The 17,191-nt window shown below is 40.1% G+C and overlaps 1 protein-coding gene across 2 annotated transcripts in view; it reads left to right on the forward strand.

Annotated features, from left to right (window-relative positions):
* Positions 1 to 8,765, forward strand: part of RGS7BP (regulator of G protein signaling 7 binding protein) — a 52,901-nt gene extending 44,136 nt beyond the window's left edge. For both annotated transcript variants that reach the window (XM_082242264.1, XM_082242265.1), the window contains exons 4-6: positions 3,851 to 3,998; positions 4,413 to 4,483; positions 7,733 to 8,765. In XM_082242264.1, the coding sequence (XP_082098390.1) occupies positions 3,851 to 3,998; positions 4,413 to 4,483; positions 7,733 to 7,830 (317 nt within the window). In that variant the 3' untranslated portion in view covers positions 7,831 to 8,765. The remainder of the gene's footprint in view (positions 1 to 3,850; positions 3,999 to 4,412; positions 4,484 to 7,732) is intronic.
* Positions 8,766 to 17,191: the final 8,426 nt, after the last annotated feature.

Here is a 17,191-nt window from a genome sequence, read left to right on the forward strand (position 1 = left end):
CGTTATTTATAAAGCACATTTATATAAGCGGTGAATGCTTTTAATGCACAAATGCTGTTGGGTTTTTATAATACTTTCACAATAAGCCCTCATATCTGTAGTAGCTTGCTGCTCTAAATGCCCAGTCATAATTTGGGGAGCTGCTGCAGTGTAATGTGAGTTGGGAAGCCCCATCTGGTTCAAATATTTACTTCAACCATGAACTTGCTAGGTACCTTTAGGCAAGGCCGCGTTTCCTCAGCTTTCTTCTACCCTCTCCCCAATCTGTAGCATGGCAACAAAGATATATTTTACAGCATTGTTGTCAGGATTACTAAGGATACATTTGAAGTGTTTGGCACCGTCAAGAAAAGTGTTACATAACTGCAAATTTTATTAGAAAATATTCATAGGGAACAAAGGAAGGTAGCCGACACCAGGTCAGGTGGTTTTTCCTTTTAGCCCAGCGCAGTTAGGCTGAAAATTATCCAAAATGACAAAGCCAGACAGTGCTTAACTTTGGGTTAACTATAGCCTCCAAGTAGGAATAGAAGTGAGTGGTCTTTATTTGGAAAATGTGGTGCAAATTGATCTCTGCAGGCTTCATCCATTCATCACCTGGGTCCATGTGAAAGAGGCCCTCACCACTCAAATTAGATTCACTGACTAACATTGTGCAGTTGCAATAAAATAATAATAATAATAATAATAATAATAATAATAATACCCCGGCCAGCCCAGAGTTTCCCCAGATATTCTGGGCAGCTCCCAATCGAGTGTTAAAAACAATACAGCATTAAATATTAAAAACTTCCCTAAACAGGTCTACCTTCAGATGTCAAGGGGGGTAGGGAACAGGTCAATGGAACAATGTCAGAACAGTCAATGTAACCGCGGTTTGAACAATAAATTAAAAATAATTCCACAGTTATATCAAATGAACATCAAAACAGTGCCACAAATTCAAAATGCCTTTGAAAATTCAGGATGACACGCATTAAATGGCAATTCAGTTCAGGAATAACATAGTTTAAAATCCAAAAACATAGCCTTCTCTCAGTGGGGCTATTTCTCTGTACCAAGGGTAATGCCAAGTACACACATCCAGTAAATGTAGTAACCTGTCTTGCAAAGCCTAAAATGGATTGGGCTATTGTCAGGAATGCAGCCCAGGATTGCAGGAGGAGTGCACAGAAACCTAGGCAATGCTACCAGTTATCAAAATACAGTATAATTTCATTTCTTCAAGAGCTGTCAGTCATGCAACACGTTCACACATGCTTTGCAGTGATACAGTTACCAAGGTATTTGCTCCGTCTAACTAGATGGCCAGTCTAGTAGCACAGAGAGATGTATGAAGTGGGTGCCCATTATTATTATTATTAGAATTTATAAATCCGGAGGTCTCAACTTACCAATGTAAGCTTCATAGGCTGTTTGGGGTGCTGCAGAGGTCTTCAACCAAAAGTGGCTCTTGGCCCAAATTTCCTATATGGTGCTTAATCTGTTGCTACTTGACTAGTGAACTGATGTGTTGAATGCAAATATATTTGGAATTGCAAGGGGTTCTCTCAATACGTGACCTAAGGTCATAATCTCTGACCTCTAGAGGGCAAATGGGCATAGCTGTCCTGAAACCTTACGCTCTTCTTCCAAGGGCTGCTCTCAGTAAACAATGTCCTGCTTATCTGTTCAGCAAGCTGTTTTTTCTCTGTGGCATGCTCACACTCTAAGCATTTCGTAATTCATCTCATCCCTACAATAATTATTGGCAAAATAATATCTGACCTACTGCGTTGTGGGACAGCATTGTCTAGATAAGTCCTTAGGCATGTCTTCCACAATCCTTGAAAAAATTGGCTGGCCTAACACAGTTAGTCTGGCTACTGCCACATCCTGAAACCTCTTCCCTGCGTGTACTTCATAAAAAGAAGCGGAGAGAAGACTAATGTGAAAATTAATCCTAGCCATCAACAGGTGAATCAGTGACCAGGAAAATCTTGAGAACTGTCTGGCAGCTTCTTGTTAGCCATGCCTCATGACAAATTTGGGAATTTACAAGGTGTTGGCCTTCTGTGCACAGATGCTACTTCAGAGTTACCCTTTTGTCTGGGGCTGAGCTGCTGCACTGGAAAATGTGGAACGACTGCCTGGAGGCAATCAAGTGCTTCTCATGTGGAAATTGCTGAATGCCAGAGTTTATTACTTTGTCCTCATTGTGAGTGTGCAACTAGCACTTGTGCTGTCTAAAAGAATTCATTATTTTGCAACAGTGCACTCAGTTGTCTCTTATATTCAAACAAATTTTTGATTTAATTCAATTAGAAGAGATCCTGAGCAAGGAACCCTCTAAACTATTAAAGGCTCCCTTTTGCTTTATTTTTTACATTTGTGTAGCTGGCCCATCACTTTCCACCTTACCCCTTTGACTCAGACCAACTTGTGTTAGCCTGAGTGAGTTACCTTGTGTGTTAAATGAATTATTTCCAAAGCATGGCATTTTACCTAAACGAGGCCAAAAAAATCAATGTGAGACATGCTCTAAGGAATTCATATAATCAAACAGGTAGTTTAAAAAATGAAACATCTGTGACTCTGCTACAGTGCTTCCCTGATGGAAATTCAAAATGATATTGAAATGGTGCACTGAGGACACTCCAAAATAAAACCAGTGCTACACGGCATTTGCCAGACCCAGTTCATAAACCTCCCAAACTGAAACTCATTGCACATTTGTTGTTTAGCATTTTGTGTGCAACATAGAGCGAAACATCTTAGAACATAAAAGTTTTTGATAGTTAATATTTTAACTTTCCAGGGTTAAAATATTAAACTAGGGTGTGTTTCTCGCCTAATTTTGAGCTAAGTAAGCATAAAAGGAATAAATTGGTTAAATAATGTGTTCTGGTTCCCTCACTCTTAATTTCAAAATGTACAAGTGCCATAAGAAACAAAAATTAAGTTGGAAGGGAGATCTTTAGATGTTCTGAGGAGGAGATGTTGAAATGTACTCACCTGTTTTCATAGAGAGAAATGTGGACCCTGAAAATGACTTTCAATGTTGTGGTGACTAAAATTGGTGTAGATGTTGCCTGATGCTTCAGGTTTATTCTGCACTGCTGTGTTTTATTTAATCATTGTTTTTGATGTACTATATTTTATTGTATTTATATTATGTTGGAAACTTCCCCAAGTTCACTGTGTGATGAATGGCAGTCTAGAAATCATATATATACATAGAGATCTCATAGCAGAAATATCAATAATGACTCAAAAGGTTTGTAGAGTGCTGTACAGCAATTGCATTTAATTATGTCTGACAGACAAATTAGTTAAGGAGATCATTACAAAATGCTTTGTGATAAGAATGGGGTTGCATGAGGGAAGAGGAATCATTGACAAATAATTTCATGCTATAAATAGAGTTCATAAGCAAAGATAGCCTTGGAAATGTGTGCATAACAATAGGTGGTGGAACCATGGAAACAAGAGGGGTGGCTGAAGAGAAGCTGGACTTCTTTGGGAAGAGTAACAGAATAGAAATTTAATAAATAAGAAATAAAAGTTGCCAGGAGGTATCAGGCTGCGTACCTCACTAGTTGTTCACTTTCCTTTACTTAATAGAAGGGGAATGAACTCTGCAGAATATGTAAACCCACGCAAAATTTCATTATTTATATAGGTCACACAGAATTGAACTTTCCATAGTACAGAATTTTTATTTATTTACCTTATTTCATTAGTTCATAGTATACATAGCACTCAGGTCCAGCAATATATATTTCAAGAATGAGAGATGCTGGGTGTGGGGAAATGTGGTTATGAGGGTTTTTTGTAATTATAGTTTGTTTTGTTTTTGACCATTTGAAAGGGATAGAGACTTGTGCAGCACCCAAGAGCATAGACAGTAAAGTAGAGGAGAGTTCAGAAGTCCCTATTTTAGAAGACACATCATCTTCACCAACAGACATCCAACAACATTTATGGCAGGTTTCCACGGATATTGAAAATACTGACAGGTATGTTTTCTATTTATTATTCCTAATTTGATCCCATTAAACACTGAGGCATGTGTGGAAGTAGCCCTTTGTCTCCACGTCCCTTCATGAAACTTCACAAGAAGCTTGCTGGAATAAAAATTGCCTCTGAATGAGCAGCCATTCTCCTTCTTAATCTTTATTAGTGATCACAGTGGAAGAACATACTTGAATAAAATTGGAGACTTACAGTGGTCTTCTTTATAATAACTCCATCACTTGTCCATTAGACATTTGCAAAAATTATTCAGTCCAACTTTCTGATTTTTATTTTATTTTTATCCTTTTTGTTCAGACGTAGTACTATTCTTGGAATCCTGAAAAGCAGAAGTAGCTTTTATCTAAGCTTAAGCAATGTCTGTTCTATTTGAACAGTTCTGTGCTTCATTTCTACAGGGATATGAGAGAAATGAAAAACCTTTTAAGCAAACTCAGGGAGACTATGCCTTTGCCACTGAAAAATCAAGGTAAGCCTTTCTTTTCTGCATCTGATAATTGGATAGTTAAGCGATCAGACTTGGGTTTCTTCTGGTAATGTTAAGCAAACTCCTAATATTCTAAATAGAGAAAGGGTTTGACAATGTAACGTTCCTCTAAATTATTAAACATTTTTTGATAGAAGTGTGGCTTAGCTTCTTAGCCTTTACCCCAGTTGAAATAAAGTTTGCGCTCATATACATCCCTTTATTCTTACCTCTTTCTTTCCATTCATACTTTTCCTCTATGGTCTCCCTATTGTTGAAATTTAAATTGCATGCCAAGGAAGATTGGAAAATGTTTGTGGGTTATTTAAAAACTCAGTGTAAACATGTTAAGATGCAAATAGGATTTGACTGAGAGCAGCAGTGGAAACGACAGTGGAATTTTGTTGTTGTTGCTTGTTTGTTTGTTTGTTGTTGTTTTTTTGTAGAAGCAAAGGCATGGAGTAACTATAATATGCAGCACAAATTGAAATTTTGGGGGAACCATGGAGGGAGAGAGGTTGACTGATTTATTGTAAAACCCAAAATGTTGTTTAATTATTATTTATTTCTAAAAAATATCTGTAAATAAAATTAATAAACCACCCTGAGACCTCTGCCTATATGGTGGTATAAATTCAATAAATAAATGAAAAAAATGAAAAAGAAAAAGGGCAAGGTTTAGGTTAGCAAGGTTAGAAGAAACTGTGGTGTGACTTGAGGGAGCAAGGCAAGCTGAAGGGCAAGAATATTTCTGTACCTATGGGAGAAGCAGAACCCTCTTGGAATACTGATGCTCTGAACTTCTCCATAGCAAGTTCAGGTTGTATATATGGGTAATTAAAACACTCAAAAATAAAAAAAGAAGTTTAAATTGCATGCTTCTCAAACCTGCTATTTTTCTCTCTCATGTTACTTTGTAAACTTGATGGCACTATATGAATAATATTGCTAGTGATGTTGCAATCAGACCTTGCCTGGTACCCATAGATCAGAACATACAACTCTGGTCTTCTGTCTCAATTCAAAGTGGTAGTTTTGGTCTCTAAAATCCTAATTGGGCCTGGTTTATCTTAGGGACTGCTTCTCCTGTATAGATGATGGTTGGATTTATTTTCGTTTCATGTATTTGTAAGCTTCTTTGGGTACAAAAGTAAAAGTATGGGGTAGAAATAAATAATTATTAACTAGGTAATCATTAGCAACTTAAGGAATTAAGAGCTGGACAACGCTAAATTATGAAGGGGCATAATGTTCAACTAGCTGTGCCTAGAGGAGTTACCTTACTTCTCTACTAAAACATTGAAAATAAATTCAAATAATCCTGTGGAGTTTAAATGGAGGTTGCCAACAAAACTCACATTTTGTTGTTCAGTATGATAGCCCTCATTGCTATTTGCCACTCAATGATTAGATTTAATCTCCCATTCATCTGGGTCCTTTTTCACACCTTACAAAATGAATTTAAGCACTGGTTTCAGAATAAATTTGAAGATTTTCCCTCCCTGAGCCAATTTCAAATTATACATTTTTCTTCATGGAGAAATACTTGCAGTGAGCTGTTGAAGCTCATGTATGTGCAGGGCTGGCCCAAGCCATTTCAGCGCCAGAGGCAAAACCCCTAAACAGTGTTCCTGTCTCCCGCCATTTAGCAGTGTTTAGGAACATAAGAGCCTGCTGGATCAGGCCAGTGGCCCATCTAATCTAGCATCCTGTTATTACAGTAGTCAACCAGTTACCTATGGGATGCCCAGAAGCAGGACCTAAATGCAATAGGGCTCTCCCTACCTGTGATTCCTAGCAACCGTATTCAGAGACATAACGCCTCCAACCATGGAGCAGGAACACATCCATCATGGCTAGTAGTCATTGAGAGCCTTATCCTCCATGAATTTATCATGTCCTCTTTTAAAAGCTATTCAAGTTAGTGGCCATCGCTGCCTCTTGTGGAAGTGAATTCCATAGTTTCACTGGGTGTTTCTTAATAGACGTACAGTCACACCTCGGAAGTTGAACACCAGTGTGGTGTGGTTAAAAGCGGTAGTCTTGTAATCTGGTGAACCGGGTTCGTGTCTCCGCTCCTCCACATGCAGCTGCTGGGTGACCTTGGGCTAGTCACACTTCTTTGAAGTCTCTCAGCCTCACTCACTTCACAGAGTGTTTGTTGGGGAGGAAGGGAAAGGAGTATGATAGCCGCTTTGAGGCTCTTTAGGGGAGTGATAAAGCGGAGTATCAAATCCAAACTCCTCCTTCGGCTCCCAAACGCCACAAACCCGGAAGTGAGTGTTCTGGTTTGCGAACGTTCTTTGGAACCCGAACATCTGTTGTGGCTTCCAATTGGCTGCAGTAGCTTCCGTTCTGCTTCCAAGGTACCACTGTATTTTCTTTTGTCCTGAATCGTCCAATGTTCCGCTTCATGTGGTGTATCTGAGTTTTATCATTGTAAGAGAGGGAGATTTTTTTTTTTATTACAGTTCAGCAGGAGGTTCTCCATGCAGAGCCATTAAAATTCCTGCATAGCTTTCATTCTTTTCAATGAAACTTGTGCAGGAGAACTTCGCAGAGGATTGAGCCTCATGATTTCTATCTGTTTAAATCCCACCCTACCAGTCCTACTGGCAACCAGGATCCATCATTTGAAACAGCTGCCTCACCTTACCTCATTGTAAAGTAAAGCAGTGGTTATGGTAACTCAGAAGTCCACATTTACTTGGTATGGTGACCCATCAGTTTATTGCCACATGGATTTTGGACTTTGGCAGTTTTTTGTTCCATGCATTTTAACTGCAGGTTTGCTTGTTTTATGACTGTTACTTGAGGCATTCAAGCCAAAATTTACATAACCCCCCCCCTATTAGTATAGAATTTGATGAAAGATGCCGTGTGCTGGTGCATTAGAGGCGAGCTGTAATAGGCACTCAAAACAACTTCCAGTATAAATGTCTCACCAGATCTGCTTCAGCTATCAGAGCAGTTCCCAAGTGCTAAGATGTAAGACTCAAGCTTTTCTGATATTTGGTTACAAGTTTCAACATGTTATAATAAGCCAACAAATCAAAAAGTGGTAAGAGGTATTCATCATGCCAATTCATCATGAAAAACAATTATCTAGGGTTTCTTTACAAAGCCCCCCCCTTGCAGATCGTGACCCACAGGTTGCAAAACTCTGAAGTAACACACAGAAAACATGTCCTTCAGAATATATGCTTTGCTGCTGCTCAGCTTAATTCTATCTTTTGTTTTTTTAAATCGCAGATGACAGCAGCCTCCTAAACTTGACTTCAACTCCTTATCCATTAGTGCGAAGACGGAAGCGGAGGTTCTTCGGATTGTGCTGTCTTGTCTCGAGCTAGATGATCCAGTACAGAAATGCACAGATGACCACAGCCAATACAATTTGACCTTTAGCGGGATAAACCTTAATGCTCTAAGTGGTAGTGTGTGTTTTCTACACGACTAATTATTTCTTCCCACCTTTTCAAGAGTTTTACAATTTGTTGCTGATAAGAACCAAATCAGGAAACCGATTTAACATTATGAAGAATATTTTTAACTTTTTTAAATGGCATACTGCATGCCTGATTTAAACCATTCTATGATTAGATGCAGATATTATAATTATGAAATAAAACATTCAGATTTTTTTATTTCGTGTACAAACCACCACAGCCAATTGTGTACAGTACAATAGTAGGACTGTAGCTCTTGCTAGTATGATGTTAAACTATTTGAACATATTCTATTAAGCAATCCTAATCCATAGAAAACTATTTAGAACGGCAAAACTGTGCTTAAGTTCTAAAAAGCTAAAATAAAAAGAGCCAATATCATAAGAGAACTTGCACAAACTCTCCTATTGCTTTTTATGCTCTCATTCATATTTAGTCTTCCACTCTATATCTCAACTTATACAAGAGCTTCATAATACAATATCTTAATTTCTATTACACAAGCAACATAACATCGATATGTTGATCCTGTAAATATGAGATAGTTATATCTACATATGTACAATGCATAGAAATAGCTAATTTACTTTTTAAACCCCCCACAAATGTATCTATTTCAGCTTTGGGAAGAAAGGCTAAAAATTTAAAAGATGGTGTAGGAAACTATAAAATCCACAGATGTAAAGCAAATTATCCTATTTTGTCTCCATTAAAGGTTGAAGCATGGTGTCTGAACATCAATTTAGTGTTACTGCTTTTAGGGCATGCCAGAAGTAGCTCTAACTGTAAAATATTAAACATTTTACATTGTTAATAAATATTTTTTAGTTAAACTAAAACATGTCTTTTGGGTAATAATTGTACGGCTAAATACCATGTATGGTTGCCTCTACCCATCTTGTCTGCTTTGTTTAGAAGAATTTGAATCATTGGTCTCATTCACATGGCTTACCACTACGGCACAAGTTAGAATGAGTCTGACCAAAGCCTCAGACTTGCAAATTCTATGTTCCCACATAGCTGGGGTAAGGATTTCTGCCATGTTTACTTTCAGTTTCCATAAATCCTGCCCTATTGTTATGTACAAACGGGTGTGTTTGTGGTCTAAAATAAACTCCTGTAAGTTTCAAAAGCAGCAAATTCAACTCATGGATTATGAAGCTGGTTTCTCAGTTTGCTTAAAAAGACCATCTCTGGAGCATGAATAAACCAAGACTCATAGAAACTGAAAATAAGTGTGGCAGAAGTCCTTCTCCTGGCCAAGATGGAAGAGGTAGGAGTGTTGTAGCTCATGCAGTAAGTAGTGCGAAACCATGTTTCCATGTTATCTGCAAATCCACACATGGTCTGGCCTGTACTTGAGATCCCTGCATTGCAGAAGGTTGGACTAGATGACGCTCTAAGACCCTTCCAAGTCTACAATTCTGTGGTTCAATGACCTGGTTACCTTGCTCTTCCACTTCATCTGTGCAAAACAGTAGAATGAAGGTGCAATTTGTAGCAAATGTGTGCTTAGAGGTGGACTGCTTAGAGGCTGACCACGGGTCAGCAACATTTTTTGAGGCCGGTCTGGTCCATTCCCTAGCAGACCTCTTGGTGGGCCGGAGTGTGTGCTCCCATGCATGTGCTCAAGCTATTTCTGGTGCTCTTCCAGGTCGGAAAGCACCGGAAATAGTGTGTGCACAGGCGCTCCTCCATCCCAGAAGTGCACCAGAAGTCGCGTGACACAAAAGCACAGGCGCTCTGGGTGAGGAGCACCTGTGCACATATGCTATTTCCAGTGCTCTTCTGACCTGGAAGTCAGTCCCTGCAGTGAGAAAAAAATGGTGCCATGGAAAAAAAGCACAGAATCCCCACGCTGATCCACGGTACGGCCATGGGCCGGTTCCAGGAAGGTCATGGGCCAGAACTGGCCCATGGGCCTTAGGTTGCCGTCCTCTGGCTTCATCTGCCTGCCTGCCTGCCTGCCACTTTCCCTCTGCAGTCTAGGCTGCAGTCCTACTTCTTCATACATATAGCAAGAATGTCTCTTAAATAATTGCTGAGGAAGATGTTTAAAGGACAAAAGCAGCATTCAAGGAGGAATGTTCAGCAAAGCTTTCTTGCCTTCTACATTGTGAATTGCCCCCTTCTTCCTTGGCTTTGAAGCTGAAATATTGATAGCCAGGTTCCCAGACTTGAGCTTGTTTCTGAACACCTAGTTTAAGCTAGTGAAAGGGATACATAATGCCATATTCTATTATTTTATCTGTTTCTTGGAGTTTTAGGCACCAATCCAATTGCTTAAGGTGGAGCAAAAATAAGAGACCAATATATCAAATGCTACCACCAAGCAGCAAAAAAGTGGACTAAAGTGTAAATGATGTCCAAATCTTTACTTCAAATGTTGCTTGCAAATTACTGCACAGACTCTAGGGGAAAAAATAATCAGACTAATATATCAAATGCTACCACCAAGTAGCAAAAAAGTGGACTAAAGTGTAAATGATGTCCAAATCTTTACTTCAAATGTTGCTTGCAAATTACTGCACAGACTCTAGGGGGGGAAATAATCTAAAAAATAATGTACTTCTATGTACTTCTCAGAGGATTGGATTATTAGTCTAGTGATGCCTTCTACACAAAGAGGAAAACTTCCTCCTAATGAACAGCAAAGTGAGAGTTGTTTATCAACACTCAGCACAACAATGTGTGGAACAGAGCTTGTATATTGTTTAACAGCACAACTGTATGCCTGTTTACTCAGAAATAAGGCCCTAGTATTATTTTATCTTTCTTATCCAGAGTGGATTACAAATGGAAACAAATCTAGATGCATCCTACAGGTACTACTAAAACAAAACAAAACAGATGATTCTGACCATCTCAACACTGGCACTAAATTAGTCCACCCAAATCCTTGGTAAATAACCAGGTCTTCAGCTTGTGCAAAAAGGTTAAAAGAGTAGTGTCAGCCATATTTCAGAGGGGAGTGAGTTCCAAAGCTGGGTGCTACCACCAAGTAGCAAAAAAGTGGACTACAGTATGAATGATATCCCAATCTTCACTTCAAATATTGCTTGCAAATGACTGCACAATCCTGGGGGGGGGGGGATGAGAGGGTGCAAGATGACCATGTCCTTTTTACACTTACTGGCCACCTCATGAGAAGAGAAGACTCCCTGGAAAAGACCCTGATTGATGTTGGGAAAGATTGAGGGCACAAGGAGAAGGGGACGACAGAGGACGAGATGGTTGGACAGTGTTCTCGAAGCTACCAGCCTGAGTTTGACCAAACTGTGGGAGGCAGTGGAAGACAGGAGTGCCTGGCGTGCTCTGGTCCATGGGGTCATGAAGAGTCGGACACGACTAAACGACTAAACAACAACAAGACAGAGATGAGGGTTATAGCAGCTTGGTTCACAATTACCACTGTTTGGCAGTTTTCCCTCCCGTGTCAAAGCAACTTGGAGGGGGGGGGGTGTCCATCAAGACTGGGTTAACCCCTTTCTCCCTGCACACTGAAGTCCAGAGACTTACCACCCGCACCCCCCGTTTGTTCATACAATGCTGAACAACATGTTTCATATAACATGCAATTTGGCCCTTAGGTAATTTTTCTACCTAAAAACGCGTATAATAAAAGGGCAGTCCTTTTTGCCTCGAGTATTGCAAAAATTACTATACTAGCTGGGGGGGGGGAATGTTATTGTACATCAGTGAATTGAATGCACTTTATTATTGTGCAGGCAGAAAATAGAATTGACACATGACAGAAGAATATATTAGTAGAAGGGAATCTAGTTTTTTATGTTGAATGAATGGATCTCAATATGAATTCTGAAGAGCAGAAATGACTCAGAAGGCAGATGGGATGAGAAAGTTCCTGCAATATAGGAAATGAATTTAATTTTAAAATTGTCCTCTCTTTCAAGAAAAATCTCCAAAACAGAATAGTTTTAACTTGTCATTTTTCTGTATTCTGCACCAAAAAAGGTAATTACACTATAATAGACACAGAGAACATAAGACTTTAACTAAAAATCATCCTGCATTATAACTCAATTTAATCTTTACCTTTTATTTCCTTTATTCTAGTTAGATGAGAAAGGATGCCAAATCCCAAGTTTTTAAGTACAATATATTTTATTGGAGGATACTAGTTATGTGTTTTTGAGTTGAATGTAGGTTATTCATAAGATATAAATTTTCAGAACAAAAGCAGTATGATAGATTCTTCATAATTTGGGATTTGGCATCCTTTCTCATCTGACTAGAATAAAGGAAATAAAAGGTAAAGATTAAATTGAGTTATAATGCAGGATGATTCAAGAAATAATTCTCAATGGCTTTTAAAAGTATATCTAGTGCAAGAATTGCCAATACATTGACACATTGCAAATTTTAATAGAGTGCTGTGGTGACTGTCCCCTCTAGCTGCCTCCCCTAGATAGAAAGAAAAAAATACATTTTATTAACTTTTCCATAGAGTTGGGATAAAATATATAAAACTAAAATTAAAGCTAATCCTTTTGAATGTGCATGATTTTACCCAGTATTCCCCCAAAATCATCAGCAAATTAAAGCTTACAGTGGAAGATCATACAGTAAAAATCACAGATCTGATACTAGCACAAAACCAGTGGTTCAAGGCACAGATTCTCGTGATTTTTACACAGGATGATAAAAACATAAATCACAGAACATATCTGTGGACATAGAAGCAACCTATCGTTTGATGGTGCTTTGTGGGAGCTTTCAAGTGGGACGCCACAGGGTTTTGCCCTGAGTCCAGTACTTCCAGTATTTTTATTAATGGTTTTTAAGTTATAGAGTGGAGGAAATCTGTAAAAGAAGAAGTTTGCAGATTGCACAAAATTGGTTTTGATACACAACACCAGAAGGCGGGAATGACATTCAAAATGGCCTTGATAAAATGGGAAACTGGGTTGAAATGAAATATTAAAATCAACGGGGGGGGCGGGGAATAGCAAAGTTCTGTATTGAGGCTATATGAAAGAATGCACACAGGTATATGGGTGAAGTGTACTACGTGTGAAGTTTGGCTCCTATGGAAACAGGCACGCGGTGGTGCACCTGTTGAATTTCTGCCGTCTCTTTGCGAACCGCAATACGGAGCACGTGCAGAGAGAGAGTGCAATGAGGAATCAGCCCAGGGTGAAGGCGAATCCTCGCCGGCCTTCTTGCCGCCACCGCCATGAGCAACAGCCTCAGGGGTTTGCGCGGGCTTCTTCGCCCTCAGCCGCTCCTCCATGGAGGCCTTCGCCTGCCCCATGAGACGACCAGATATGCTGCTCTACTGCTGCGGCGAAACGGGCAACTGACCAGTCCCGTTCCCTGAGGCGCCTCCGGTGAAGGGGAAGAAGGGAACGCGGAGGAAACGCCGGGCGGGACCCGGGAAGAGGCCGGGGCTGTTGCCGGAGGGGAAAGCAGGGACCGAAGGGACGTGAACAGGGAGCCCCTGGCGGGGGGAGCTGCGAGGGAAAGTGTGGGGCGAGAGGGGTTTAAAAAGGGGGGCTTGGAGAATTCATGGAGGGTATGGCTAGCCATGGCCTAGTAGCCCCGAGGGCGAGGCTCTGAATGCCCATGGCGGGAAACCGAGGGAGGAGAAGAGGGCTCTTGGGGCCCGGTCGGTCCCGCTTGCGGGTTTTCCTCAAGCATCTAAATGACCCTAGATGGGCCCATTGGCCTGATCCAGCCAATTGGTCTTACGAGAGAGCAGAGATTCACCGCCCTTTTTTTGGCCTGGCCTCTTTAGGCCTGGATGGAGCTGGTAATGCCAAGTTTGCAGGTTCAATCCTCCTATGGGACAGCTGTCCCTATTCCTCCATTGCAGGACTAGATGGCCCTCAGGGTCATGGGCGTAGCCAGGATTTTTGTTGGGCGGGGGCAGAACCAGATTTGTATTGATTTAGATTGATGGTGGGGTTGTCTTGGCTACACCCAGCGGTGGAGCTAGCCGCTCGGGCACCCAGACTGGCGCACATTCCATGCACCTGAGGGCAGGGCGATCCTCTCGGCAGTAATTGTGCCCAGGGGGTGTGATCCGGCGCAGCGGCGATCCGCCCAGGGTTTTTTTGTCACCCCCCCCCCCCGGGATGCCACCCAGGGCAAACCGCCCCCACCGCCCTGTCTTCCTATATGCCCCTGGCTACACCCATGCTCTGGGTCCCTCTCGTTTGTGATTGCTTCCCTAAATAATAATAATAATAATATTGTTATTATTTATACCCTGCCCATCTGGCTGGGTTTCCCCAGCCACTCTGGGCGGCTTCCAACAAAATATTAAAATACAGTGGTCTGTTAAACATTAAAAGCTTCCTGAAACTGGGCTGCCTTCAGATGTCTTCTAAAAGTCTGGTAGTTGTTGTTCTCTTTGACATCTGATGGGAGGGCGTTCCACAGGGCGGGCGCCACTACCGAGAAGGCCCTATGCCTGGTTCCCTGTAACTTGGCTTCTCACAGTGAGGGACCCTCCAGAAGGCCCTCGGCACTGAACTACAGCAGGTTACTGCACATAATTATACAGACCATGAAATCCAGTTTAAAGGCATTATAAACAGGTGGTCAAGAAGCAGAACAGAATCAGATAAAGCAGCTGGCAAGGAAGTGGGGTGAAGTCTTTCCCCCGGTGGGCGAGATTTATTAATGCTTTCCAGGAGGGGTGCTCGTGCTTTTGTTCTTCGATTGAATTTATGTTTTATTAGTCGCCTGTTAACCTAGTCCTCTCCTAGCAGCATACAGTGATTTAGGGAGCAATGCCAACTCTGAACGGTAGTGAGGTGGAATAAATTCGCAGAGCCACCACTTCAGGGTAGAAGACGGTGGTGGGGACACTGAAAATGTCATCTGTTGCTGTGCTTACTCCAGGCTAGTACAGTAAACCTACAACTTACGTGGGAGTTACGTTCAGGGGATATCGCCTAAAGTCAAAATTGTGTATAGTCCTGTACAATAGCAGGCAGGATTGGCCAAAGTCTTTTTTCCAGACTTCTAACCTCTTTCCAGTGTTTTGTTTTATTTTTTGCCAGGTGCAAAAAGCTGAATGTGCACAAGTTAAATGCACACAAGTTGCAAGTGTACTGTATAGCAGAGGCTTGGATTGGGGCCACCACAATAACTGGATACACTCCAGAAAATCCTTAGCTTGTCCTGCCTCCTGTATGCACTGTGTGGGGCAAGAGGGAGCATAGCTTCTTCCATCACAGTGTAGTAGTGGTTAATTATAGAGTTAAATATTGTCTCTCATTATTATGGGTTGGCGATAGGACTTTTTAGCTTGCTCATGTGGTTATTTTCATTGTGGTTATTTTCATTTTCATTTTCCAATCCAGTTGTGTTAATAGCCTCTTGTTCTGGCTTACAAAGTTAGTAGCACTGTCTTATATTAAATAAGAAATTAACAATTGGCAAGCCTGTGTTATGAGGCAGTTTCTGATGTTTCTGTGCACTTGTGCAGTGGGAAAACGTGATGTCTGAAGTGGGAAAAGGTGTTTTTTTGTGAACTGCTGAGAGGTTTTTACAGGTAAGCAGCATACCAATTCTGTTAAAGAAACTTTACAATATGAGGATCAATGAGAGTGATGCAAGAAAGGGGGGTTTCACTAGAAGCAGGAAGTAAGTACAGAAAAAAATAAGTCTAAGAAAGACTTTTAATGAGAAAATTGGTTTTGTAGGAGGACAAAATATAATGAAATATGAAATAATTTATGGATTATGTTATTTTCACGAAAACATACTTTGTGAAAATAAACAACTGAAGCCAAAATGTTTATTTTATTTAGGATTTTAAAATTTTGAGCTGCCTGGAGACAGAGTGGAATATAACTGCAATAAATATTATCATATCATATTTGGGTCACATTGTTCCTTTAGGACATTCCTGTTTTGGAAGTGCAGAAACAGCTTATAGACTGCAAATTGAGGAAATGCTCACTATGTGTCATAAGACAGTAGGACATTGGTAGCTAATTTTATTAAATAGAGTATCTAATGGTGTGAAAAAAATAATATTTTATATTGATTCCACAACATTTAATGTCACTGTATAGTCAGTATTTGTGCTTCTTTTTGTCATTTAACATGAATATAAATTATTATTCTTTTGTATTTCAGTTTAGGAGCATTGGTTGAACTGGGGATTGCTGCGCTGGTTTGCCTTGCCTTCATCATTAATGTCTTTGTGTTTTTGTTTTTGTTACTTTTTGAAAAGCCAAGGAGATTAGATACTGGTCTAAAAATGCAACATCTGTAGATTCTTTCTGCTCAAGAATGTAGGCATTGAGCCCTCTTGACGTTACAAATAACTTCTAACAGTTCCGTAATTATAAAGGACACAGAATGTTTAGTTAGAGTGAAAATTAATTATAACTTGCAGAAGTGTATGTGACTGTTTTCTTAAAGACAGAATATTTCACACTGCTTATTTTTACTTGTAGTCTTATACAAACACAGAATGCTGTTTTCTCATGTTTAACTCAGAAAGCATTTGTGCTAGACAAGATGGAACAATATTTGTGTGGCCAAACTCTTCTAACAAAAGCTTTATAGTACTTATATAGCACTTTAGAGCTTTTGTTGCATCTCACATACATTATCCTCCTTACAACAATCCTGCAAAATAGACTGTCATTTATTTTTATCTTACCCTTTCTCCAATGAGCTCCTTTCTCTTCACGCTAAACCAGTAGGTTAGATTGACTGTATGTGACTGGCTCAAGGTCATCCACTAAGCTTCATGACCAAGTGCGGATTTGAACCAATTTTCATAGTCCAGCCACTACTTCCACATCATGGAAAAGTGCTGAGGATGAACTATAAAAGCACACCTCAGGCCACCTAGTTTATTAATGGTTGAGGTACAGTCTGAACCAGAACTTCCTGGCTCATAGCTCACACTACAACTGCTAGTGGCATGAAATGTTAAATAAAAAATACATTCTGCTCCCACAGAAACAATTTCTTTTTCTTGGCCTTTTCCTCACTTTTAGAGTCAAGCCATTAATCTTTCTTAGTTGGTAGAAAATACAAAGGCAATAATAATGCATCAAATGGCTTTGGCAGATACAGTGCAGAAAAAGGACATCTTATCCTAGCATATGTCAGAAAACAGAACAAAAGATTAGGAACTAAACAATGCATTTTAAACATGTCAAAATCAAATATATTAGTTAAGCCAAGATTAGGCCCAGTATAATTTTCTAAGCTTTCAGTACAACGTCTTCTTTCACTGGCTTCAAATATATCATGCACGTTCACTACTTTT

The sequence above is a fragment of the Podarcis vaucheri genome (genome assembly GCF_965113315.1).
Source record: "Podarcis vaucheri genome assembly, chromosome: 11".
Taxonomy (NCBI): Eukaryota; Metazoa; Chordata; class Lepidosauria; order Squamata; family Lacertidae; genus Podarcis; species Podarcis vaucheri.